Here is a 24,873-nt window from a genome sequence, read left to right as displayed (position 1 = left end):
ACATGGCTGTGGAAAATTCCTATACCAAGCCTTGGGATGTCAGGCTCTTTCTTTTGGATCCTAGTGGCCATGACCCAAACCTAACCAGAGCTCCCCACTTTAATCTGCAAGTGATGAATCTGATGGGTCTTTGCAGAGGAGGGAACATCCCCCACACCCTGTAATTCTCCACCATTTAACACATTTCCCCATGGGCTCCACTTGACCCCAAATGGCCTCCTGCCCCAGGAGAAGGTATGCCAGCCACCCACTCCAGTGGACTCAACTTCGGACCCTCAGCTCCCACTGGAGCACCCATTCAAGGTGCTGCTGCGTCTAGGTTACTCTCCTACTGATCACACCTCTATGAAAACACAGGGAGAGAAGCCACACTTCAGGAAAATGTGCTTCCAGTTTCTGACATTGAAGCTGGCACCTCTTGTCCCTTTGAGTGAATACAGTTACTGGTCCCTACTTAAACAGGAACAGAAAGTAATATTCATTGGGCCACCTGCTGTGTGCCTTGCCCTGCACCATTAAATTCTGAGCACCCTTAACACAGCAAAGACTGGTCTCTCTTTGCAGGTGTAGAAGCCGAGGCTCAGAGAAGCTCATAGTAGCAGCGATGTTCCCATTTGTTGAGTGTTTACTTGGTGCAGGCACTGCTGTGTACCGTTGATCTCCTGAAGCCACTCCACGTTCACCATGATCCAACTTTCTATCACAGTTTTATAGTGGGAGAACTGAGGATTCAAATATGAAGCAATTTTCCCAGAATTGGGGAACTGAGGATTACGGGGTCATTGTTACCATCTAGACTCAAAGGCAGGTCGGCCTGATCTCAGTCTCTATTCTTTCTGCATCCCAGGCTGCCTCTTGTCGCTAGGCCTCTTTGACTTTGCCCCAATGGTTTTCCTCCATATTTAGCTTTCAGTCCTACCAGGGAGGCAATTTCTGCCCTTGGGCAGTGCTGTGGCCCTCAGCCCAGGTGGGACCAACTAAGCAACTTGGCACCTTGATCTAATCCTCCAGGGCAAAGCAGCAGATTTGCCCAGGAATTCAGAACTCTATGATTGCTGATTTCCAATGACTGCCCTCTCCTCTAATTTGGAGGAACCCCAGGGACAAGCCAACCTTTTCCAGGCCACCTCCCTTTACCCAAAGTTTGAAGTGAGACCACATGAGTCACTGGCCCACTTTGCTGTAAAGATTTCTTCTAGATCCAAACACCCACACTAATTCTCATGCAGTCACGGTTGCCGCCAACACAGCAATTATTAACACAACCACCTAAGTGCCTTTTAATTTGGGTGCACATTTATTTAAACTACAGTCTGAGTCACCTGGGATGCGTTAGGAAGATTAAATTGAGGATTCCAATGACTCATTTATAAATGTTTCCAGGGAATAGCAAGAAATTGGAGGGCTATTTCCCACCAAAGAACAGAGCCCTGGCGTCCTGCCCAGGAAATTCATCCCATCTGCTGACTCTTGGAGTAGACTCTACAATGCATCTTCATCAGGGGGAAAGAAATAGAGAAGCTCCTCTTCTTCAGGGAGAAGTCCAGCCTGGACCAAAAAGTAGGGATGGAGATAACAGCAATAGTTGGAAAGCTTATTTAGACTATAGCGATTTGGGGATGTTTAGTTGTTTCTTGCTTATACATTGGGAGATTTTCAATAAAATTTAGGATTTTTGTCTTGTCTTTAAAAATTGGCCTTTCCTACATGGCAACTGATCAATGGGGAGTTTAACAGTGACCACCACCCACCCTTCATCAATACACGTGATTTTCAGTTTCAGGCAGGATTCAAATTTTCTTATTTTCTTCTTCCATCTGGCCCTCTTCAACCATTTGTGTTTCCTGTCTGGCTCTGAGGATTGAGGATGAGACTCAAGGCATAAGTGAATCCTCACAATGTTATGTTCCCTTAAGAAGGTTCCCCAACCTCTCTAGACCTAGGTTTCTTCTCCAATTGAGTGAACATTGAACTTTCTGCTCTCTTGAGTTCTCTCCAGCCAAGACTTTCAAAAGTTGGCTTCTAGGTTTTCTCAACTTTGAAGAAATGTAGATCCTGGCAAACTGAGGTATCCCAGCCTGGCCTGTGGGTGCCACTGCCCCCATGCCTAGAATCAGCCATAAAGTCAGGGTAACTGATGACTCTTCTGTCATCAAAGTCCTTGCAAATCTGAAAATTCTAGAGCTAGAAGTACTCGAGAGAAATGGCTCCAACCTCATGTTTTCTCTATCAGGAAAATTGTGAAGGGCCTGCCCAGGACTGCTGGTCAACAGCTCTTTGTTGAGTGTATTAATGAAAAGACAAAAGTCACACTCGAATGTTCTGACTCCTAACCCAGTTTCTGTGCTGCTCCTATATTCATGCTACTCCAAATCTTCCCAGGCCTGGTTTGATGATCCCAAGAGTGAAGGCTGGGTTTTCTGATGAGACTAATTTTCATTCAGTTTCAACCACACATGGACATGGAGACAGTGACAGGGATAGGGGCAGAAGTAGAAACACACACCCTTGCTGGCACTTATAAAAGAAGGATGTGGTTTGCAAAACAAGTTTCCTGAGGATTTTATCTAGAGAAGCCTCAGCTTCAGCAGTTTTGGAAAGGGAAGCTAGAGGAAGAGAGTATTCTAGATCTCAGACTATGATTCTCCAGCCAGGAGTATACAAGTCTGAATGGGGGAATCCAGAAGAGTCAAAGCCTTCAAGGCCCTGGGCTGTGGGCCCAGGGGTAGGGTAGCAGGTGGTAGGCTGGCATGCACCAGTGCCTTCCGAGAAGCTACGTGCCCCTTCATTGTTGTCCCATTCATTGTTTATAATAGTCTGAGACTTCAGGAACAAAGCCCGTCAGAGTCTTTCTGGTCAAGGATCTAAACCTCAAAATTCAAGGTCCTCTACATCTCCACGGGGCCTGTCCTGGTCTCTGTTCTGAAAGGTCCATTAATCCCAATGTGACCTTAACTCAAAGAGCTTCTCAGAAGGCTGCATACATTTTAATAGGAGATTTGAAAAAGAAAGTTCTTTCCCATCTCTGCTGCATGAACAGTGGGATTTCAGCTAGTGTGACATCAGTGCAAGCTACATGGGGTGCAGTGAGTGTGGGTGTGTAATGGAGCAGAGCATGAAGGCCTCTTTGGCCCCCGCTGAAGACAACTATGACAAGTCCCACGCACACAGCAGTCCCCTCCCGCCCAGGGGGACTCACTGACAAGAGCTGTCACGATTTCTTCCATGCTTTCCAGAAAGCTGCTGAGGTGCTGAGTAAAGGGCAGGTGTGGGGATGTGACCTGGGCGACCACAGCCGCAGCCTCAGCCCGCGTAGCCTCTGAGTGGCTGTCATCGGTCAGGATGTCGGCCAAGCACAGAACGCCGTCCACCTGCAGGGGGAGAGAGGGCACGGCCCTGTACATCCCAGAAGATCGCCACTGCTCACGACAGTGTGGAGATAGACACAAGCCCCCCACAGGGTCCAGCCAGTCCAGGACTCTGTGTGGAGCCAGGAAAACCTGGTGGCAAGGCCCCCAGAAGGACCCCAAGTCTGGCATCTGAAGCCTTACCCTTGGCTTCAGCAGAGACTGGTGACCTCCCACGAGCTTCTTAGATAGCAAGCATAAAGCCAAGTGCCCAGGGGCTAACCCCTGACCATGCACCACAGCAAAATACAGAAAAAGAACAGTCACTTAGAACTCCCATACCCCGAGCTCCAGCCCTGGCCCCCTCTTACTTGCACCGTATGACTTGGCCATAGTCACAGCTTCTCCGAGACTCTGTATCCTCATCCACCAACAGGGTGTTGGGGGTTAAGGTGATGAAGTAGGTGATGCAAATCCAGACAGGACACTTGACAAGTGTTGGCTCTCTCCTCCCCTCCTTGGGTTAGCTCTAGGCTGAGCTCAACCTCCTTCCCTCCCTATCCCGTGCTCCACCATCCTTGCCCTCTAGAAAGACAGCTGCTCCCCTAGAGGCTTGCTCCCTCTGCCTAACCAGAGAGGAATGAACTGGGGCGTGGTGGGATGGGAATGCCAGATAAAGGCTTCAGCTTCCCAGTTCTGCCTCCATCAGACTTACTTACTCATGGCACAATAATAGCTTCTACTTATCAAGGGTTCATCCCTCCAAGTGCAGTATGCATACCATTTCCTCCTTGTCAGAAGCCTCAGAGGCCAGTGTGATTAGTCTCCCCACTTTACAGATGAAGAAACCGAGACACAAAAAAATTCATTGACTTGCTGCAGATCACAAACTTTAAAACAAGTTGGTCTGGAATTTGAACCCAAATTGTCTAGCTTCAAAGCCCACGGTTTCTATCAGGACATCATACTGCCTCCTGAGAAGTCACAGCTGAGCTCAGATCCCTGCCTCATCAAGCATCAGTGGATGAGGCTTTCTGGAGAAAGGCAGGGGACGGGGTGGTGGGTAGTAACGTATCAGAGTTAGCTCAGCAGGGTGCCTGCTGCCCCTGAGATGCCCCAGGACACCAGCCTGCTTGAAGACGGTGTCATCAAGAACCCAGAAGTCCTCCCCCTGTTAGGAGTGGGGGGGCAGGGATGATGGCGGGAAGAACCAGGGAGAGGTGAAGTGAGGAGACCCCCATGCCAATGCTCTCCGGGCCTGCTGCAGGCCTGGGGCTCCTGTCCGTACACCTTCACTTCCTGCCACTCAGCTCAAGCAGCTCTCCAGAGGTCAGTGTTTCTCTTGACTAATTACCACCATTGACTTCTGGGCCTCCCTTAAATGGCTCTTGGGAGCTGTAAGGCCCATTAGCTGTAAAAGCCTTTGGCAATCTCAGACTCAGAAAGAGACGAATGTGGGAACAGGAGCTGGGGGAGCTGTCCACAATAAAACTCACCTGGAAGTGCCTAATAAAAAAGAACAAATAGCAGCCAGCTGGCCGCTGGCAGTACTGGACTCATGCCAGACATCTGACTAGGGGGCCTTCAGAGGGGACCTCATTGGGGCCCAGGTAAGCAAAGGGGGCTGCTCTGGGCCTCGAAACAGGAAGCAGCCCTACTGGCAGCTTGCCAATATAAGAAACCTCTTAGACCTGCCTGGCCCTTATCCCTTTCCCCCTTCCAGCACTATCCACTGTGACAGCTAAGGGTCTCAGTTATCTGGTCTCCTCAGTCTGATCTTGGAGGCAAATAGAATTGCATTCCCAAACCCATCTGGGAGTGCTGGTCAGGCCCAAACCAGACCTAAACCTAGTCCCCAATACATACTTAGAGATGGGCCACTCTAAACACTCTAGAGAGGCCAGGGGCTAATGTTTAATATCCAAGGGCTTGGGCCATCAACGGCTGGACAGCAGGCTTGCTTCCCAACCCAAAATGCTCCTCAGCAAACCCACTGAGTGTGATTTTCCTGAAGCAGAGGTAAGCCAGGGCTGGGTAGCCCCTGCAGGGAAGCAGGAGGCTCATTCACAAATAGCCGTTTTACAGTGTGGTTTCCCGTGAGGACACCCTCTGGGGAGGCCCCTGGAAGCACTCTGACTTAATGCCCACATCCCAGCTTGGGGTGGTGGCCCTCAGAGCTCTGCTAGCAACACCGCATTCATCACACTGTTTGTCCAAGAGGTGTCTGAGGACCAGCTGCACCAAATTCACTGAGGATTTCTCCAAAGCACAATTCTGGGCCCCACCCAGACCTACTCAGACTCTGGGGAGGCCTGGAATTTGCCTTTTAACAAGGTTTACAGATGACTTTATGCCCCAGCAATTGGGAGCAGCACCACTGTGATGTGATTCTGTCTCCCCTGTCTGTCTGAGTCCTCTGTCACCCTGGACACTCTGCAAGCCTGGGGACGACAGCTCATTCAGGCCTCACATGTAGTAGCAGGCTTTGGGCACAGGAGGAGTAAATGCAAGCGAGTGACAGCTAGCCAAAGACTTGAACACACACTTTAGATGAGTAAAGGCATCACAGACAGAGGAGATATTGGGAGCAAAGGCCACCGCAGGAAAGAGCAGCTCCAGAAAGAAAGAGCAGCTCCTGGAGTCTACAGATTCCTGACCTCAAGAGAGTGACTCTGACTGAGCCTGATTCCTCTCTGCCCTTGGATTTCCCAGAGAAGAATGTCTGTGGTGTCCTGTCCTTGCAACTGCCCGCTGTCCTGCTTCCCTTATGTTTCAGATCTCTTCTGGTACCTTGCTAATTACAAAATATACCATCCCTTCCAAAGAGAATACATGTGTGTGTGTTGCAAATGTATGACATACATAAAAATATCAAAACGAACACCTATCCGTGTGTATGTATATGCCTAATATCCAGAATCCAGAAATTCTACTATTAGGAATAAAATAACATGAGAAAGCCCCCAGTATGCAGTTCTTGATCTCATACCTCTGTTGTTCCCTGGTGGATGGACCACTACCCTGAATTTTGTGCTTATTATTCCCTGTTTTCTTTAGAGATTGATTGCATGTATATTGCTTTACAAAATTTTGAACTTGATATAAATGGTATCATACTGAATATAGCAGTTTGCTTTATCCCCCCAACAGCATTATGTTTGGGAAACTCCTTCCTGTTGGTGCCTGTGGCTAAAGTCCATTTATTTTCACTGCTGGGTGGTATTTCATTGTATAAACTGATTGTGATTCATTTATGTATTATCTTATCGATGGTCATTTGAGTCATTTCTCAGTTTTTGCTATAATATATAATAATATTCTGTATATGCTGTATAATATACAGTAAATATTCTCCTAAGTGTCTTCTGGTGCACAGATGCCAGATTCTGTAGGGGTCTCCATCGAGGAGTGGAATTACTAACTCATAGGGTCTGCGCATCTTTAATTTTATTAATGTTGTCAAGTTGTTCTGCAGAACAGCTGTAGCAATCTATATTCCCATCAGTAATGTATAAACTCACTTAACTCCATATTCTTGCCAACATTTGGTAGTGTCAGATTCTAAATTTTTGCCAGTTTGGTGGATATGCAGAATTTGTATTTTAATATGCATGTCTTCACTTTCTACAAAGAAGCTCAGAACCTTTTCATACTTCCATTTTACTTTGATTAGGTTTGGCTTTTGATTTTGGTTTTTGCCATTTGGACTTTTTCTATGAATTGCCTGTTCATGTGTTTTGCCCATTTTTCTATTTGGGAGATTGTCACATTGGACCAATTTCCTGGGCCTTTGGCTCTGATGATAATGATGTGCCACTCTGCCTGATGTCAGCAAGATGCCACTAGCCCAAGTTGATCTCTGTGTGCATCACCATCTCAGCAACTCCTACCCAGCCAGCTCATCACAGTGAGCAGCCTGGAGGGACTATACCACTGGGCTCTAGGCTTCCCAGTGCCTGAACCCATTCCTGTAGCATCAGAACATGCACAGGCTCTGGAGTCACACCTACCTGGGACTGCATTTTGCTTCTGCATCTTACTACCTGCCCAATCTTTGTACTTACTTTGAGGCTTTATCTCTAAGTGGGGGTAAAAATACGCACCTCAGAGGATATTGGAAGTTAACAAAGATAATGCAGGTAAAATATCTGCCACATGGTTGTGCCATCATCCAACCTCTTCCACACTTGATGATTGTAGACATCTCTAGATCTGGGGCCCTGAGTCCTACTCACCTTTCTGTAGGGCCCCCCCAGGACTGAGACCCCACTGGGAACCTCAGCCCTCTGGGTTGGAGCCCACAGGTTTTCCTACTTGTTTGAGCACCAACTCATGCAGCCCAGAACTAGAACTTTTAAAAGAGGAGTGACTCCTATTTCAATTCCTGACCAGCACCAATAAGATGTATAACTACAATCTCTCAGAGGAGAATAAAGAGAAAAGTAGGATAGTCTCTGCATCTCTTCATAGCTCATCAAACATTAGTTGTGCACCTACCTTATGACGGGCCCTGAACTAGGCACTGGTACAAAGATGAATCAGGATGAAACAAGAGATGGAGAAACAAAGACAGAGAGATGCACAGAGAAATAAAAGACAAAAGAGAGAGAGAAAAATCACATGCTTAAAAAGGATTTAGGGACTTGTCTGGCAGCCTCCCAGTCCCTCTTTGACTTGGCCTCTCCACCTTGGTGCTCTCTCCTGCCTGGGACTCCATGATACCCCATTTGGTGGGCTCATCTCTTCCCTAGCTAACTACCACTATCGTTTGCTCCTTCAGTCTGCCCTCCTTTGCATGCACCTAAGGTAGCTTACCCCAGGTTCCCCCATTAGCCCCCTTTGTACCATCTCAGTCAAGAGCACCCAAGCCAATTGGCCTCAGTGACTCACTCTGATGATTCCCAAACCCAGCTCTCCAGCCCCGACCTTCCCTGAGATCCACATCTACATTTCCAACCTGCCACTCAATCACTTTATGTTTAACTCCCAAATTAATTTGCCTGGATATTCCCTAGGCACCTCAAACCCAGTTCACCTAAAGCTTGAGTTGTCATCTTCTCAGTCCCTGCCCCAACTCTCTTCTTAGATTCAGGTAAGACGTCACCTCCTCTGTGAACACATGCCTGCCTCCCACAGAGTGTCTCTGTCCTTCCAGCTGCCATACCACTCTGGTCTGATCACAACTAGCACACTTATTGTGTCGGGCTGTCCGCATAAGTTTATATGTCCACCCCGCACTAGAGGAGAACTGCTCTGGGCAGCTCCTGTACTGAATCATCTCTGGTCCCCAGCACCCCGCTGAAGCCTGACACATGGCAGTTAACACAGCAGGCTGAGTGGTGGGGAGATGGAGCACTGCGGAGGCAAAGAGTTCGTCAAGGCCATGAAACACATTACTGCCAGGGCCGAAATTCCCTGGTCTCCTCACCCTTTGCCCTGTGCCCCTCTGGACAGCCTTTGGGAAAGGCAATGAAGGGAGAAGCGAGTGAAAAGGTCAGGTCAATGGGGGATGCTTAGCTTATTTCCTATGCTGGCCCCAGGAGTGGCCCAGCGTGAGGCCAGCTTCCTCAAACACTGGTCCCATTTCTGGAAAGTCTCCATCCTCACACCACCACTTCCCATCCCTGGACATAAACTTAATGATGCCAGGAGAACAATCTAATCAAAGCACTTTCACATCTCTAAAGAAATTGCTGCTGGAAGCACTTATATGTAATTAGCTTTTACATGGAATGGGATGGGCCTGGGCCCAAGGCCAGGCTTTCCTCATGGGAGGGCATGCAGATGGTGATGAGGATGGTATGGCCTGGTCATCCCCTGAGCAGCAGGGCGGATGCACCTGGAGTCTGGACACAGAGGGAGCTGGTAGAACCCAAAATGCACAGTAAACATTACATCAGATTTATGAGCAAACTTCTCCTCCTACTAATTATTAGAAAAGCATCAATGGTGGCATTAATGCAGATATCTAAAGGATACTGGCTAGTACATAAAGACCCATATATACTGGTGCTGGGTTGCTATCTTCCAGTTCCATTCTGCATGGTAGGGAAAGGCAGAAGGTTGCTGGGTTGTAACAGTTAAACAGAATCACACGAATGTGGTGGCAACTCAGCCACAGGGGAGGAAGAACACCTAAAGACCCCCGGATTTCCTCTCTCATCTGTCTGTCCACTCAGACACTTGAAGTCTGCAGGGGGTGGGGAAGACAAGTGGGGACCACAAAGCTGTGGGAATTCTGCTCATGGGACCACGCAGGACAGATCTGCTTGTTCAGGATATAGCCAGAGGGAAAAGCCAATCACAGAGAGGGAAGCAAATGTCATGCCCAAGGAAACAAAGACAAGCGTGGGCCAAGGCACAGGGAGAAGCACTGGGTGGAATAAATGAATCCACCCATCAGAAGCAAGATCTGAATGCGGGGTATAAACCAGATCAGGGCAAGTTCCAACAGAGAATCTGTGCACAATGTAAGGGGTTAAAGGCTCACTTTATAAAATGGGATATTTGTTTTAAGGAGTGCTGGTAGAGCCGACAGCTCTGTAGAAAGCTACAGAAAGTAAAACAGGCCTCTGAAAGGGTCTTATTATCCTCTTCCAAGCTAACATGTCCCAGTCACCCCTCAACTTTCTTTGCTACCAAATTCAAACAAGAATTTTTTTATTAAAAGCTCAGTGTCAAAATGGATAAAACAAACATTAATATGTAATAGAGAAGGGGACAATGGATGAAAGGGATTATAACCACTTTGCTAAGGAAGTCATTGAGGTACAGAGAGATGAGTTATTGCAGTAGAGTAAAACCAGAGATAGAATCACTTTATTTTACTGACAATAAAAAATAATTTCCCTGTCAGGCAGATGATTTTCCTTAAAGTAGATTGTCAAACAGATGCTCTGAAGGCATTTGGGGGTAGAAGGAGAGGAGTTTGGGAGAGGATCAAAAGACCAGCAAGAACAAGTTCACTTCCCTTTGAGTTAGGGTTAGCAGGACTGTGCTAATGTAAAAACACCAAGTTTTCAGCAAAGCACTCCTGGGCACAGCTTGGGTGGGAATTGTACCAAAACTGCTTCTAGACCAGAGATTCTTAGCCTGGGTTTTCAGATGATTAGAATCATCTGGGAAAGTTTTTAAATTACTAATGCCTGGGATTCACCACCAGAAAATCTGATTTAATTGATCTGGGATAGAGTCTTGGTATCAATATTTTTAAAGACTCCTCAACTAATTCCAACGGGGATCTTAGGTTGAGCACCCCTGTCCCAGATGTACCTGTGGTATGGTAGAAGCTGCCCAATCTTAGGAGAGAGAAAAGTGTGGCTTCACAATTCACCTGTGCTACTTGCTGACTTGGTGAAATGAGCAGGTTACTTACCTTCTCTGAACCTGTTATCTAATCCTTAAAGTGATAATGATATCACAGTTAATAATGAAATAGTAAATAAAATTTTGAAGGAATTCCCCCAAACCAGGAAAAAGACAGATATCCATTATCATCACTCTTATTTCACATTTTACAGTGGCCCTAGCCAATGAAATAAGATAAGAAAAAGAAATACAAAGATAAAATCACCAGAAAAGAAGAACTTTCATAATTTAAAGATCCCATGACTGTGTACACAATCTGAACACAATCCAAATCTGTATAAAATCCAAAAGAGTCTATATACCATTATATTCAAAATTGTATTTTCTATGTATCAGCAACAACTAGAACGTAAGAATTTTAAGATAGGACTTAATAAGTATAAAACATACCCAGAAATAAGTCTTAAAGAGATATGCAGGATGTTGACACTCATGCAAAATGTTGAAAACTCAAAAAATATCTAAAAGAAATTAAGGCAGTCTCTATAAAGAGATTATACTACATTTACTGATTAGAAAAACCTATATTATCTAAGATGTCAATAATCCCAAAATTTATTTATAAATTTAAAGAAATCCCAATCAAAATCCTTGCAGGTATTTCTGTGGGAATTAACAAGTGGATTCCAGAATGTACAGAGAAAGGCAAATAACTTAGAATTACTAAGATAATCTTAAAGAACAAACTTAGAGGATTTATACTACTAAATTCTAAAATTTGCTATAGACTACAGGGACACAGACAGTGTCATCTTGGCACAAGGATAGACAAAAGACTAATGGAACAGGAAAAAGAAAAAACTCCAGAAACAGACTCACTTTACTAACAACAGAAGCACCTCTTTAATTAAATGGTGAAAGATAGTCTTTTTGGCAAATGATGCTAGAACAACTGGATATCACTTGGAAAACACTGAACTTCAAACACCACTAAAAAAATTAATTTGAAATAGATCAGAGATCTAAATGTAGAGTGTAGCACAATAAAGCTTCTAGAAGAAAATATAGGATACTTTCATGATTAGGGGGTAAACAAACACTTTTTTTTAAGGGTTTTTATATTTTTTAAAAATGAACATATAATGTATTTTTTGTTTCAGGGATATAGGTCTGTGGTTCATCAGTCTTACATAATACACAGCAGTCACCGTAGCATGTGCCCTCCCCAAGGTCCATCACCCAGCCACCCCATCCCTCCCACACCCCTCCCCTCGAGCAACCCTCAGTTTGTTTCCAGAGATTAAGAGTCTCTTATGATTTAAATAAGCACTTCTTCAATGGACACAAAAAGCACCCATTTTTTTTTCCAAAAAACTATGAAAGAATAGATCAATTAACTGGACTTTATCTAAGTTAAGCCTTTCTATTCATCAGAAGACACCATTAAGAGAATGGAAGAGCAGACCACGGGCTGAGAATGTATATTCTCAAGATATATACCTGACAAAAGTTTCATACGTAGAATATGTTTTTCCAAGTTTATAACTCAGTACCAAAAAGACAAAGAAGTCTTTTTTTTTTTTTAAACGGACCAAAGTATCAGACATTTCACAGAAAATATCCTAAGGGTCAATAAGGATGTGGGAAAATGCTCAAAATTATTGCTCATCGGGAGAATGACAATGAAACCCACCCTGCGAGGCCACTCTGCACCTTGAGCAGATGATACTGGGGGCACTGCCTATCCAGCTATGGCTAAGTGGCAAAGTGCTTCCTACCTCTGAAGCAGCCCAGAGGAGAATGAAACTCCCCTGCATGTTGTTCTTTCTCCGTGGGCATGTCCAACCATCTCTCCTCCCTCTTCCTCTTTCTCATTTCCCCTCCCTCTCCCTGTCTCTCTGTCTCTGCTGCTGAGGACCACAAGCCAGTCACCTGCTGGCCGGGGCAGGACAGTGGTTCTGGCTCTGGACAGTGGTTCTGGCTCTGTGCTGTGAGAGCGGGCCTACTCTCCATGCGAGTGGGTCCTCCCTAGTCAGGTTTGCCCCACACCGACACCTTCTGCCACCTCCTCAGCCTCCTTAGCTTCTCCCCTTCCTGCCCCAGCAACTGCCTTTCCCCAGTTCACCTCCAGACTTCAGAAGCCAAAGGGGAAAGCAGCGTGGGGGGTGCAGGCTCCTCTACAGCTTGTCCAGGGCCCCCAGGAAACCCCGCGTCCCCGTGGCCCAGCTTCCTGCCTCCCCAGCACCGGCATTGTGTTTACATCGGACTTATTTATTTTCTGCTCTCACCAGATTGCTTGGGGGACAGGCGGGAAATGCACTTCTCTGAGTCTGTGCCTCCTCAGCCCACCACCCACCTGCACAGAAGCGCAGGCCTCCATCTGTGAACTCCCAGGGGGGACAGGCGCCCAGGCAACTCCTCAAGGAACGAGGGACGTCGCCCCCTCACCACACACCCAACCCTGGAGAAGAGGCCCTAGAATTCCCAGCCCGGCCTGCTCACCGCTTCGGACATTTGTTCACCACATTTGTCTTCCAAAATTATTTCATATGTCACACGGTCCCCGGGGAGCACAAGCCTCCCTCCGCCAAATGAGAAAACGGAGTTTCGTGGGGATTAGAAAACTTGCTTGTGGGTCTTCAGCAAACTGCGGCCAAGGACAGTCTGGCCCGGGTTCTCCCCATGAACCCCTAAGCTGGGGACAAGTTTTGTTTGGGGACCCGAGAATGTGGACTCGGAGCCAGAGGAGTGAAAGCAAGGGGAGGGCAAGCTGGAACAAATTACTAGGGACGGATGGTATAAAAGGGGGCTCAGGAAAAATCCTACAGACAGATTTTGGGGCATTCTGTGCTTACTGAAGGGATGTTTCATTATCTGCACTCCCCACGCCCACCCCACCCCTGGGCCTGAAACAGTTCACAGAGGCCAGGCTGCAGCCCAGTGAGCTCCCATGACCTGCCGTCTGGCCTCAGGCCTGCTGCTCACAGTAGGAGTGGGGGGGGGTGTGTGTGCACATCACCTCCCTTTCTCTGGGCCTCTACCCTCTCCTCTGCAATGGGGAAGAATGCACTAGAACTCTTCCAACAATATTTATCCAGCCATGCGGCAAGCATTGCTCACCTGGGTGTGCAAGCCACTTCCCTGATGGGCTACGCGGCGGACGATATGGCGTCTATTGGTAGGAAGCCGAGGCAGAGCTCCGAGGCCAGGCAGCGTGGGACACGCTCCAGGAGAAGCCGCGAGTACCGTGTGAGTGCCAGGAGGGAAGCGAGCAGTCGGGAAGCTGACCAGAGAAGGACACCAGAGCCCTTTCAGCAAGGGCGTGTGAGACGCCTTCCCAGGCCTCCCCAGCCTAGGCAGGTGCACCAAAGCAAGGAAGGCCTGAAAACGTTCAGTGGAGGACTCTGGCAGGAAAGGGGGAAAAAACCTCACATGTATGGCATATGCGCTCATTTCATCCTCACAGCCTGCAAGGTAGGGACTGTCATTCCTCTTTATATGTGAAGGGACCAGGACTTAGAAGACTACCAGGTCAACACCTCTTACGTGCTGAAACCGGGCACGGAACCCAGGCTTGCTCACCGAAGGGAGAATGTGCCAGAAGCAGCCTGCTCACAGGCACCTCTGTGTCAGGCCGAGCGATCTGGGGTCCAGTGAGAACTGGGGGGCTCAGGAAGGTTTCTGGGAGTCGGACACACGTTAGATTACAAATTGTATCCACATCCTTCTTCTGGAGGAAGCTGGATTGGTAGGAAGAAGCTCCTGTTGCCTTGAATTTTCAAATCTCCCTCCTTCCTCCCCACACACGTGACATACACAGGACACACTGGTCTGGATGGGTGATTCGGACCCTGAGCCCAACAGCCCGGACAGCTCCAGAGGACTGCCTCAGGCGGTGAGACAGGCCTGCCGCTGCCGCTCTTATCCACCAGGGGGCGCTGCCGCACAACACACGGGAACCGACGCAGCCCTGACCGAGCCCAGCCTGCCTCTGCTGCTGCGCTTGTTCCCGCTGCCAGGGGGCTCCCTGCCTTGTCCAAACTCAGGCTGTGCCTTGTGCATGGGCTGCAGCCCCCCAAGCCAGCAGGGCCTTCCTTCAGTCTGAACAATACTGGCCTGTCATCTCAGCACGAACTCTTGGCGGGGGTGGGAGGGGTGGATTGGGGGAGGGAGGGCTTGCAGGGAGGTGGGACAGTGCCTAATTTTGTTCTTGCCTCTTCGCATCCTGGCCTCCTTAAACCTCCTTACCCCCTACTCTCAAGGCAGAGGGAGAAGCTTGGGAGACTTGGAACTCAGGAAAGGAAATGAACCACACTCCCTCTAGGCAGCCCCCTTGCAGTCCCCACCCCTGTCCACCTGCCAGTCAGCACAGACAGCTGACCTCGAACCCTGGGGTTCTTTGCACTGTTCCAGCCAATTTCCAAGGCAGGGGAAGGCCTGCACCTGGGGGCTGGAGGGGAGGGGGAAGCTGATAAGCTTCGGAGGGTTGAGCCCTGGGATGGAGAGGTATCTGGGATCTCCATCCAGAGACATTATCTCTCTCTCTCTCTCCCTCTCCCTCTAGCAGCTACTCCTGGCTAAAGAAGGGGCTGCAAGTTAAATTAAGCAGATTTCCTGCCCCACTCTCCCCATCAAACCTCACTGACAAACTAGAACTGACTATATCAAGATAGAATAGCTTCCTTGCCCTGGGGTCTGCATACCACATCCTTTTTAGCTAGCGAAGTATGCAAAGAAGACTGAAGCAAATAGAACCTATAGCTGGGGGCAAAAAAAATGGGGTCCCCAACCCAGGCTCTGCCTCCCTCACTGTGTCGGATGCCTTCCAGCCTCAACTCTGCCCTCTGTAAAATGGGTGGGACCATCTCTCTCTGCCTTCCTTACAATGTGATTATGAGAATCAAATGAAAAAAAGAAAGTAAAAACTGGATTGTTTTGTGTGTGAATCTTATCTATTTATGATCATCTGCAACTCTGCAGGGAAGACGCAGGGAGAGAAAGTCCTGTGAAATGGCAGCTGGAGTGGCAGATCGTGCCCTAGTGGCCCCCTTGCACACTGCCCCCTCCTGCCAAGTGTCTCTGGGATTTAAATAGCTGGATTCAGCACCCCCCACCCCGCCTCCAGCCTAGCCCTTCAGATGTCGGGGCATCTCAATCCCAAGAAGTGGGTCCAGGAGACAGGGGAGGGTGGCAGAACTGCGTGGAGAGAGGCAGCAGTTTTCCCAACCCTTGCCACTGACAATTTTCTTCTTGGACTTGAAATTGAACTCTCATTCCCTGCCCCCTGCTCATCTTTAATTTCTTTCCATCTTTAATTTCTCCATCGATTTTCATTAAACTCTCCCTTTGGCTCCAGCACAGGGTGAACTCCTTATTTGAAAAAATAAAACAAGAGGAAGGGGGTGGGAATAAAAGGAAGCTCTTTTGGTGAAAGCAAGATGGTGTCTGGTCGCAAGCCTGGAAGAGGCACTTTCTAGAACTGTCTCTGAGGTTGTCTGAGGCTGTCTTAGCATTGGACTTTGGGTGCCCCCCATGTCCCCACTTATGGCCCTAGACCCATGGGTTCCTGCCCCTCAGATCCCCATCCCCTGCCTGGACCACAGCCCGTCTCGCTAAAGCCCCCACCCCCTGCAACTCCATCCTGGCCCCTGACCCTGTCCAAACCGGGCTCCTGCACCAGCAGTGCCCTGACTGTCCCTCTCACCACACAGAACATCTGGGACTCTGCCAGGACTATTGTAAAAGTTCCAGGACTCAGCCTCTTTAGGGGTATGCAGGGTTTTCCCAGATCCACCTAAAATAGTGGAGACAAATGGGCAAGAAGGAGGGAGTGGAAGCCAACCCAGAAGGAGTGCTCCCTCCTTGCAGGCACCACATGGCGAGCCCCGCCCACTGTCCCACCGCCTCATCGTGGCCCCTCCACCAAGGAAGAGTTGTCCCCGTGTTATAAAGAGGAAACCATGGTTCAGAGAGGAATGACTTGTCCCCTAGCCCTCTGTCAGCCTATCTAAACCCTACAGCTCTCCCCAGGAAGGCTGCCATGACCAGGCCAGGCAGGCTGGGTCATCTGGCCATCCAGAGACGGAGTTGGGTCTGTCTGCTCTCATTGGACCGTGTGGCTCTGGGGCCCTCACTCCCTCCTGGGCCCTTGTTTTCTTCCTCCAGTCTTCTCCAAGGTAGGATCCAGAGAACATTGTCTTTCTTTTAGGTTCCCCCAGTTCATTGAACACAGAGTTCCTGAAAGAATTAGACCTCCACCACCCACTAGCCAGCTGTGGAGAACCTCTGCCTTTGCTGAGGCCTCTTTCCCTTGGCCTGCCTGGGAACTCCTCCTTGACCCTCTGAGCCAAGCTCCACTGCCTCCCTACCCCTGCCTGCACCAGCAGCGAAAGCAGAGGTGGTGCCACTGGCCTGTGGCCTCTGATGGCCATGGGACAGCTCCTTTCCGCTGTCTGAATTTCTTGGCTTCGCCCCAGCCAACCCCAGGGGGAGACATAGCTGTTTGTCCCTCCTCTCCAGAGCCCAGCACAGAGTCTGGGGAATGAGGGGCGACTATCTGCCAAGGACACAAGGGACGTAGGACAGACTTCCTGAAACTCACTGGTTTAGGGGAAACACAATGTAGGAGAGGCTGTGGCCAGGATGAACCAGGCCTCTGAAAAGAAAGAATAGATTCTTGAAAGACCCTCCAGACACCTTTGCAGAGGCCTGCACTGTGCTTTGACATGTCGCCCCACCAACCCTCTTCAGGGAGTGTCCAAGTCCACTCGCTGCCCAAGCTAACACGCACAGCCTGGCTCCCAGGAAGCCGTTCCTCCACAATCCCCACCTCAGAGCCAGCCTTGGTTCTAAAGCTCTCCAGTTCCAAGCAGTTTCCTCATCTGTAAGATGGAAAGGATTCGAGCACTCATGCCCCAGCCCCACCCAGCTTCTCCGTACTGAGCCCTGAGCAGCGTCTCCCCCCATGCCAGCCTCCTCCTCCCGCCAGGTCAGCACTCCCCCGGTCCACCCGACGGTAATCTTCCCCAGGCCACTGACGGTCAAATCCTGGTGACTGTCTCGCTAAATGCCATCATAACAGCTACCCTTTCTTGGTACCTCGTGCGAACAGCACCGCGTTCCTGTGCATCTAGTCTCCTCTGACGGTCCTCGGGGCTAGATCTCCGCATGCCCATTTAACTGAGGACGTGGCACCTCTGGGAAGGTAAGCCAAGTCCTCAGGGAAAGGTGCCCAAACTTGTCATGGAGAACCCTGTGCTCCCAACCAGGAAAGCCTGACCATCAGAGGCCATGGCTTCCCCACCGTGCTGGGCGGCTTCTCAGCAGATTACCAGGAGGGAAGGGACGCAGACCATGGTTACTGCGTGACGGACTGAGCAGATGAATGAATGAGTGAGCGGATGGCTGGATGAAGAAGCAAAGAGGACGCCGGTGCTGAAGTGACATCAGAGTGGATGAATGGATCCACGCCTGAATCGAGGACCACGTGAGTGCCCCACACCCGACAGAGCCCAGGCATCTCACGGCAGTGTGTCTGGTGTCCTGGCTAGACCCACGCTGCTGTCACTAGGGTCTGTGAGTGATTTAACAGACCTTTCTGGGGTTGGAGGAAAGTAGGGGAGCAGCATGATAAAGATGAATTTCACCAAATCCAGCATATTTCTCACTGCCAGTTAGTCAAGGGCTCCTCAGTGAGGAGACCAGGCCAGCAAATCAGCCGAGGCTGGGACTCTGACATTCTGTGACTAGTGCATGAATTGGGCCTTGTGACTGTGCGGAGGGCAAGAACCCCTGGACACCACACTCCCTATCCTGTCTTCACCTCCCCTGTCCTGCTGCGGTTTCTACAATCCAGCCTGTCTCTGGGCTTCTCCACCCTGCGCTCTAAACACTAACAATGGCCAACCTCATAGAGCCTCTGAGGCCAGCTCTCAGCAGCCCAGATCACACAGTTGGGGCAGGTGTGGGCACGACCTGGGGAAGAGGGCATGGCAGGGGTGGGAGAGACCCCAAGCTCTTCCTGGGTCTAGAATTTCTCTCAATTTTGGAAGCAGTGCACTGTGAGGCCTCACAATGTCAGATCTGAGTCCTGGGTCCACATGATGGTTCACAGCCCAGGCTGGCTCTGGCTTGGTAGAGCTTGACTACATGTCTCCTGGACCACCCGTTAGCTGTGTGCCCTTGAGCAAGGTGCTTCACTTCCCTGAGCCTCCCATCCTTCTGTAAACAAGGAAGATAATCACAGTATCATTGGGGTAACGATTACAAGACACAGTGAAAGGAAGGGCTTAGCAAAGTGCTTGCCCAAAGCAAGTATTCGCTGTTAACTGTTCTGTTCATCATTGTCACAATGATCTGATTATTTGTTAGAACTGGGGTCAGAACACATTTTCTGCCGAGGGCCAGATAGGAAATATTTTTGGCTCTGTGGGCCTTATGGTCTCATACAATTACTCAACTCACTGCTGGAGCATAAAGGTAGACTGTCAACACCTAAATGAAGAAGCATGCCAGTTCCACAACAACTTTCTGGGTCAAAAATTTGAATTAGAATTTCGCAGAATTTTCACAGGCACAAAATGTTATTCTTCCGATTTTTTTTTAACTATTTAAAAAGGGGTTGGGGGGTAATTTCTCCACTCACGGGCTATACCGAAAGAGGCAGCAGGCTGAATGTGACAGGTCTTGGCTTGCCACCCCCTGCACTTGAATGGAAGCTCCATGAGGATGAGGGATTTGGCTATTTTGTTCACTAAGCTCCCGGTACCTGAAACAGTACCTGGCAAAGAGCAGTCAAAAAATATTTGCTGAATGAATGAAATACATGCTGTGTAATTCTGGGTGACAAGTCATTTCAGCTCTCTAAGCCTTGGTTTCTTCATCTGTGTAATGGGGACATTTGCGCACTCAGGCAAGCATCAGATCTAAGTAGAAATCCCTGGGAACCGCTAGGCAAAGCACCACGGCTGTAGCATGTAGTTGCTATTCTGACCACCAGGGGGCTCTTCTCTGGCTGTTTTCCCTCCTGCTCAGCGCACATAGAGGTGTTTCTGGACTCTTTGTGTATGGAAAGTAATCTGCCCCGGATGAGGGGAATGCCCAGTTAGGACTACCTTCTCCTGGGCCATCTGGGGCCAGGGAAGGTTGGCATATTGGCCAGGAGCAGCAAGGAGACCGTGGGTTTAGCTGCAGGGACTCTTTTGGCATTCTGAGAGAATCTGTAAAACAAGCAAGGCAGTCAGGAAGCCTAGGCGTCAGACTCAGGCCGATGGGGTCCAAATTCTGGCTCTAGAATGTTCTTTGTGATTTTAGGCAAGTCGCAGAGACTGCCTGAGACTCAGTTTCCTGTCTTTAAGATGGAGACGTAAAGGGTGTTCCCCTCGGGGCACCTCGGTGATTCAGTGGGTTAAGCCTCTGCCTTGGGCTTGGGTCATGGTATTGGGGTCCTGGGATCGAGCCCCGCATCGGACTCTCTGCTCAGCAGGAAGCCTGCTTCCTCCTCTCTCTCTGCCTGCTGGTGATCTCTCTCTTTCTCTATCAAATAAACAAATAAAATCTTTAAAAAAAAAAAAAAAAAGGGTTCACCACACAGGGTTCTAGTGAGTTAAAAAGGGATGTGTGTTAGGGCTAGGTCAGCACAGGCCCTGAGCGGCCCATCTGGCCTGGTAAAGGTGCCTTCATGTCTTCTGGCTTTGGAGCAGCAGCAGGAAGGTGGAAGTAAAAATCGCCTCCAGACTCCCTAGCTACACAGGTTTTCAGCTCTAAACAAAAAAGCTCTGCTGTTTTTCTTCCCTGGATTAGAAACTTCCTGCTGCTTTGCAAATCTCCTAAGCCAAGAAATCCACTGCTTTTGGAGAACTGGTGATTCCAGTCCCTTCTATTTTTTCCTGTTCTTCCCACTAACCAGCATGAAAGAAAATGAAAAACAAAACCAGTTTGGCCGTGTTTCCACTGTCCCAGGAAGAGGATTTTATGGGAGAAGGGAGAAGATTATTCAGCACATAGAGCTGGAGACGTCCAATGCATTTGCCTCAGGGAGTCTGTCTGTCCATCAAGTTTGTCCCTCCCCCTCCCCCATTCTGCTCTCCGTGTAAGCACACACATACAAAGGCCTCCACCCCCGCAGGAAGGGGAGGCTCTGCCCATAGGACTGGTACTAGCTCTTCCACCATCTTGCTTTGTGACCTCACACAAATTACTTCCCCATTTCGACCCACAGCCTTCTCCTCTGTAAAATGAGCAGAATCCCTCACCATCCTCTAACCCTGGCCAAAAGCATCTCTGAGCCCATGATCCCTGTCCCGTGGAAAGAGGTAGGCAGGACATTAGCTAACCATCTGACTAGGAGTCCAGACCAAAGTGAAGAAGCTGGTAGGGTGTGGGTTTTCTGGAGCCAGCACCAGACTGGGGGACATGGGTACAGAGGGAGGGGAACACTTTGTTTGCCCCATCCCCATGCAGACCAAACTCAAGGCACCTACCCCCTAATCCTGACAGTACCACAACTGTCGCCAGGCTATTCCTGGCCTTTGTGCCTCTCTTCCATAAAAGTGTTCAACATCTTTCCTTGAAACTTGGTTGAGACATTTCCAAATGTCAGCCCCAGCCTACCTAACCCTCATGGCCAAAGTCCCTGACGGCCCATCTGCAGGCCTCATAGCCACTCAGGTCTGGGTAGCTGAAGAGCAAACTCACCCTTACAACCTGGGTGGGAGGAGGGGGTATGATCGATGGAATTAGTGACACTGCCTTGGGGCGCCTGGGCCTGAGGCACCTGGGTCTACCACATCACTCGCTTCCCTCTGGCCCCGCCCAGCCCATGCCATATGGACCCAACATACGCTTGGACTTAGGCACCATTTCCCTGACCCAATCCCTCTGTCTTGGTGGAGCCCCACCTGCTCTGCCCAGGCCAAGGCACATCCTTCTTTGGCCCACTCAGTTCCCCAAGGAGTGGGATCCTCCTCTTTCCACTTGGGTCCTGCCATGTGTGAAGAACCAAAAGCCCTAACCTTTGACACCACTCTGCACCCTATCTGTTTACCTCCTGCTCTGTTCTGCCCACTGGACTGTTGGCCACTCCACCCAGAACGTGCTGAGTGCCTCTCTGAGCCCTGCCCTACCTGGCCAGACTCCTCAATCCCCGTCCTCTTCATTAACTCCCACAGTCAAGATCCCAGCAACCCCTTTGGAGGGATGCCTGGGGAAAGACGTTCTCAAGGAAGAGGCCCCGGGGGGCCACCAGGTCGATCGGGCCCCACCCGCTGCCCCCCTGATTCAGGGACCTCATCCCCCATCCCAGCCAGGCAGCTGCTCTCTCACCTTCTCCAGCTGGTGGACACCCTCTTCCACGCAGCAAATGGAGGCCAGCGTGCGCAGCGCCTGGGGGTATAAGCACCGGAAGCTGTCCTGGCGGCAGACCTTGAAGAGGGCTACAACCCCACCCTCCTGCCAAGAAAAGAGAAAATGTCACATGACCTCCCTGGGTCCCCCCCATCCTGGGGCTAATGTGAGAATAACTGGGATCCCTCACCCAGCTGTGATTTTTTTTTCAGGTCTGGAAAGCAGCTGAATATGTCCCCCCAAAATACATTACTGGGGCATAAAGATTATTTTGAACTAAAGGTAATTGGGAAGAAAGAGATACCAGAGATCTCTGCCCTCCTCCTGTTTGCCTAAAAGGAGGACGCACATTTACAGAGCTATCCCCTTCCCCTTTCTACTGGGAAGGGAAAAAGTTAATCATCAGAGAAAACTTCAGAACCTTCTAGCACGGAGATGGCCCCAGGGGAATCTTCACAACAAATCTGACTAACCATCCTTCATCCATTATTAGTTTTCTGTAGCTTTGCCTTATCACGATCTGCCAGCCCTAGAGATTCAAAGTTCTTTTCAGGTTTCCTGTTCCTTGTTTTGTTATTTCTCTAAAATTGTTCTTTGCTATATAAGTACAAGTTCTAACCAACCCTCTGACTCACTCGTCTCTGAGAGCTCCCTGTGTCATCGTGATGTACTGATGTACGTACTAAGAAAGTTTGGTTTGTTATTCTCTTGTTAATCTATCTTTTGTCAGCTCCATTTACAGGACACCAGCCAGAGAACTAAGAAGGGGGTAGAAAGAAAAGAGTGTTTCCTCTCTTATGGTTCCTAAACACACACACACACACACACACACACACACACACACTCTTCCATGCTCACATACATGCTGCAAAGAAATGCTCCTTCCACAAGGAACATCGCTTTAATAGTCCAAACTGGAGGAGGGACTCCCCAGATGCTTCTGGGGCTAGGGTAGTAGGGTCTAGGCCAGACATATTTGAGACGGTCAGGTTCAATGCCATTCAACACCGCTTCCACTCAGTGCCTGCCTCAGAACAAGCCTGGAGCCCTCAGAAAGAGATTCTAGAAGAAGCAAATCTGAGGCAGGTGGAGGAAAGTGAAGCCTAGGAGGCCAGTGCGGGTTCCCCCTCCTCCAGCAACCACCATCATTCCTCCGATCCTCCCAACCATGGCAGGCGTACAAAAAAGGAGTCTTATTTATATCAATACTGGAATTTGTTCTCATTTTGGGAGGGAAAAAATGCCAAGTCCAGATGGGTGAAATAATTCATCCAAATCTACACATCCTTGTTTTCCCTTCTTCACTCTGGTTTGTAAAAGGAAAAAAAAAAAAAAAAGAAAAGAAAGAAAAGAAAAGAAAAAGAAACCTTCAGGAGCAATCACCCTAGCTGAGTGTGGACGTAGACTTCTTTTGTGACAGCTGGTCGTGGAAACATGTTTTACTTGTGGAGACTTCACAGCAGTCTGGGAGGACTTCTGAGAAGAAGCCTGGGGTGAGGCACATGTCCTCGGTGGTCATAGTTACCCTATTAAAAAATCACTGGAGCTTCCCCTCAGCCCAGGCTCTCAGACCAAAGTGAGGGAGCCAACAGATCACAAAGCAGACCCATCAGAGTGCCCAGCAAACTGGTGGTAACACCACCATGAATGTCCAGAGCAGGAGACTCTGGACACCCCCATCTGGCTCTGCCCTCTTTCCTCCCTCTGCCCTCCCCTGATGGCTACAAGGGTGCGTGGGAGTGGCGGCAATCCGGAATGCGTGAAGACTGACAGGAACTCGGTCTGGCAGGGCACCTGCCGTTAACCTTCCTCCTCCTGGCTCTAACTATACCTGTTGCACTCTGCTCCCCAAACTGGAAAACAAAACAAAACAACAACAAAAATAATGTTGCAGGAAGAAGGTTGAGTTCGGCAAAAATACCATTCCCTGTCAGATCTTTGTGAACTCTTTCAAGAAACAATATACCTCGCAACAGGCACCGTTTCGTGTTCTGGGGATGCAGCTGTGACTGACGGCACAGATAATGAGCGAGGAACTGGAAGGAGAAGCAGCCAAGACCATGACAGCCCGGCACAGAATTGTTGCAACAAGTCCCGAATCTTCCCAACCCGGCATCCCACAAAACTCAGCCCAGCAGCCCTTTCATTCTGAGAGTTCTGCTGCCTGTCACTGCAGGAACCCAGATGAGTTCGTCCTTTCCGACATTTTATCATCAGCTGAGAGCGGTCCTTAACTTTCATCTTCCCACTCCCTTTTGGGGTAGTTCATCTGGTGGGGAAACAGCTTATTATATAGACCTGATGAATGCATTCATGCAGCCAGAAACTATTAATGGTGTATTATAAGCCAGACGCTGTGCTGAGCACTGAACAGCACTGTCTCAGGCCCGGTCCATATTGAACTCGTGGCCCGACAACCTGTGAGTCATGGGATGACAGCTAATCTTTACAGCGGGAAGAAATCCAGGTAGGAGTGCGATGAAATGAGGGTGTGCGGGGTTAGAGGAACACAGAGAAGAAGCGCCTAATGTCATCTGAGAGAGGACTGTGGAAAGGTCAAACAGAAGTACTCTAATTGTAAATGCACGGCACGGCTCTGATAAAGACAGACTCGAGTGCGTGACAAGGCGCTCCCTCTCTGACTTGTCACTCCACCATCCTTTATCCCTGTCTTCCTGCTTTCTCATGGTCTCTGAGACAGCTGAAGAGGGCTGCACATAAAGGTCTTATTCAGAGAGTCACTGAAGGAAAATCAAATTGCTTTTTAAAGGAAGAAGAAAAGGAACAGGAGCTTTATGGTCTCCCGAGCCAGCCTGGCTGGTTATTAAGGACCTCCCTCCACATACAAGTATTTATATACCTATAGGTGCTTATA

General features: G+C 49.2%; 1 protein-coding gene across 2 annotated transcripts in view; it reads right to left on the bottom strand.

Annotated features, from left to right (window-relative positions):
- The window catches only part of INSC (INSC spindle orientation adaptor protein), a 120,202-nt gene that overhangs the window by 20,911 nt on the left and 74,418 nt on the right, over positions 1-24,873 (bottom strand). For both annotated transcript variants that reach the window (XM_044260906.1, XM_044260907.1), the window contains 2 exons: positions 21,978-22,103; positions 3,200-3,371 (listed from right to left, as the gene is read on the bottom strand). In XM_044260906.1, the coding sequence (XP_044116841.1) occupies positions 3,200-3,371; positions 21,978-22,103 (298 nt within the window). The remainder of the gene's footprint in view (positions 1-3,199; positions 3,372-21,977; positions 22,104-24,873) is intronic.

Source organism: Neovison vison, chromosome 7 (genome assembly GCF_020171115.1).
Source record: "Neovison vison isolate M4711 chromosome 7, ASM_NN_V1, whole genome shotgun sequence".
Lineage (NCBI taxonomy): Eukaryota > Metazoa > Chordata > Mammalia > Carnivora > Mustelidae > Neogale > Neogale vison.
This window is presented reverse-complemented; position numbering and strand designations above follow the sequence as displayed.